The sequence below is a fragment of the Sphaeroforma arctica genome (assembly GCF_001186125.1).
Source record: "Sphaeroforma arctica JP610 unplaced genomic scaffold supercont1.8681, whole genome shotgun sequence".
In the NCBI taxonomy this organism is placed as follows: Eukaryota; class Ichthyosporea; order Ichthyophonida; genus Sphaeroforma; species Sphaeroforma arctica.
Window position 1 is genome coordinate 1 of NW_014031877.1, and position 1,198 is coordinate 1,198.

At 37.1% G+C, this 1,198-nt stretch overlaps 1 protein-coding gene across 1 annotated transcript; it reads left to right on the forward strand.

Moving 5' to 3' along the window:
• Positions 1-77: 77 nt before the first annotated feature.
• SARC_16702 (hypothetical protein) lies at positions 78-242 on the forward strand (the record flags this gene model as incomplete). The annotated part of the gene is made up of 1 exon (XM_014289195.1): positions 78-242. A coding segment is annotated over one exon (165 nt), but the record flags the coding sequence as incomplete, so codon positions are not given.
• Between the last annotated feature and the right edge of the window lie 956 nt (positions 243-1,198).

The following is a 1,198-nucleotide window of genomic DNA, read 5'->3' on the forward strand; positions in this document are numbered from 1 at the left end:
AGTAGCCCTCAATAATCACTAAAACTAAACACCCCTCCCCTAATTTATTACTACAGGCTGCCAATCTACGCAAGAAAATGAACGTGAATAACACGGAGCAGGATTTTGGCCACGCCAAACCCGATTCTGACGCTATGCACCCAAAGAATAAGGACAGGGCCGACAGACCAGGGCTAACCTCTTATCTGCGTGCCAAATTGGACAGCAAGAAGCGGCACGGCATGGTTGGGTCATCACAAACGGTGTGTACCTGAACCTATCGCGTTGAAGCTCTTCAATTGAGTGTATGTTGCGAGCTCGAGGGGTGAAGATTGCTTATAGTATGTATAGTATAAACACACTTTTGGTATATATACTACATGCACACTTATAGTGTATATACTATATGCACGCTTAGAGTATATATACTACATGCACACGTATAGTGTATACACTATATGCACGCTTAGAGTATATATACTACATGCACACTTATAGTGTATATAATATATGCACGCTTAGAGTATATATACTACATTGGTTTGTGTCCTATACGTAGAAAAGCTTTATACTCATAGAAATGTCAGTACATTTGCGCATCATAGAACATGTGTGTGCGAGGTGTAGTGTATTAATGTGTGCGCAGAAAGTCCGTTTCGATGAAATTGTGATATGTTTGATATGTGTGACATATGTGATATGTGTAGCATATCAAATGCGCTTGGCCTGTGTGTAAATGTGCGATTCCCGGAAGACTTGGGTGTGATGCGTATGGTCTACGAATGTGCCCTTTGCAAACTATTTATACAATGCGAGCATTGTAGAACACTTGTGTGTTGCACGAAACTATCCACAACATACTCACCGAAATAAATGGATGGTATGCATTGCACCAAAATGTATGGATGATATATGTATCACACCAAAATGTATGGATGATATATGTATCACACCAAAATGTATGGATGTTATTTGTATCACACCAAAATGTATAGATGTTATTTGAATCACACCAAAATATATGGATGATATATATATCACACCAGAATATAGGGATGATATATATATCACACCAGAATATAGAGATGATATATTTATCATACCAAAATGTATGGATGATATTTATATCACACCAAAATATATGGATGATATATAGATCACACCAAAATTTATGGAAGGTATTTATATCACACCAAAATGAATGGATGATATTTAATTC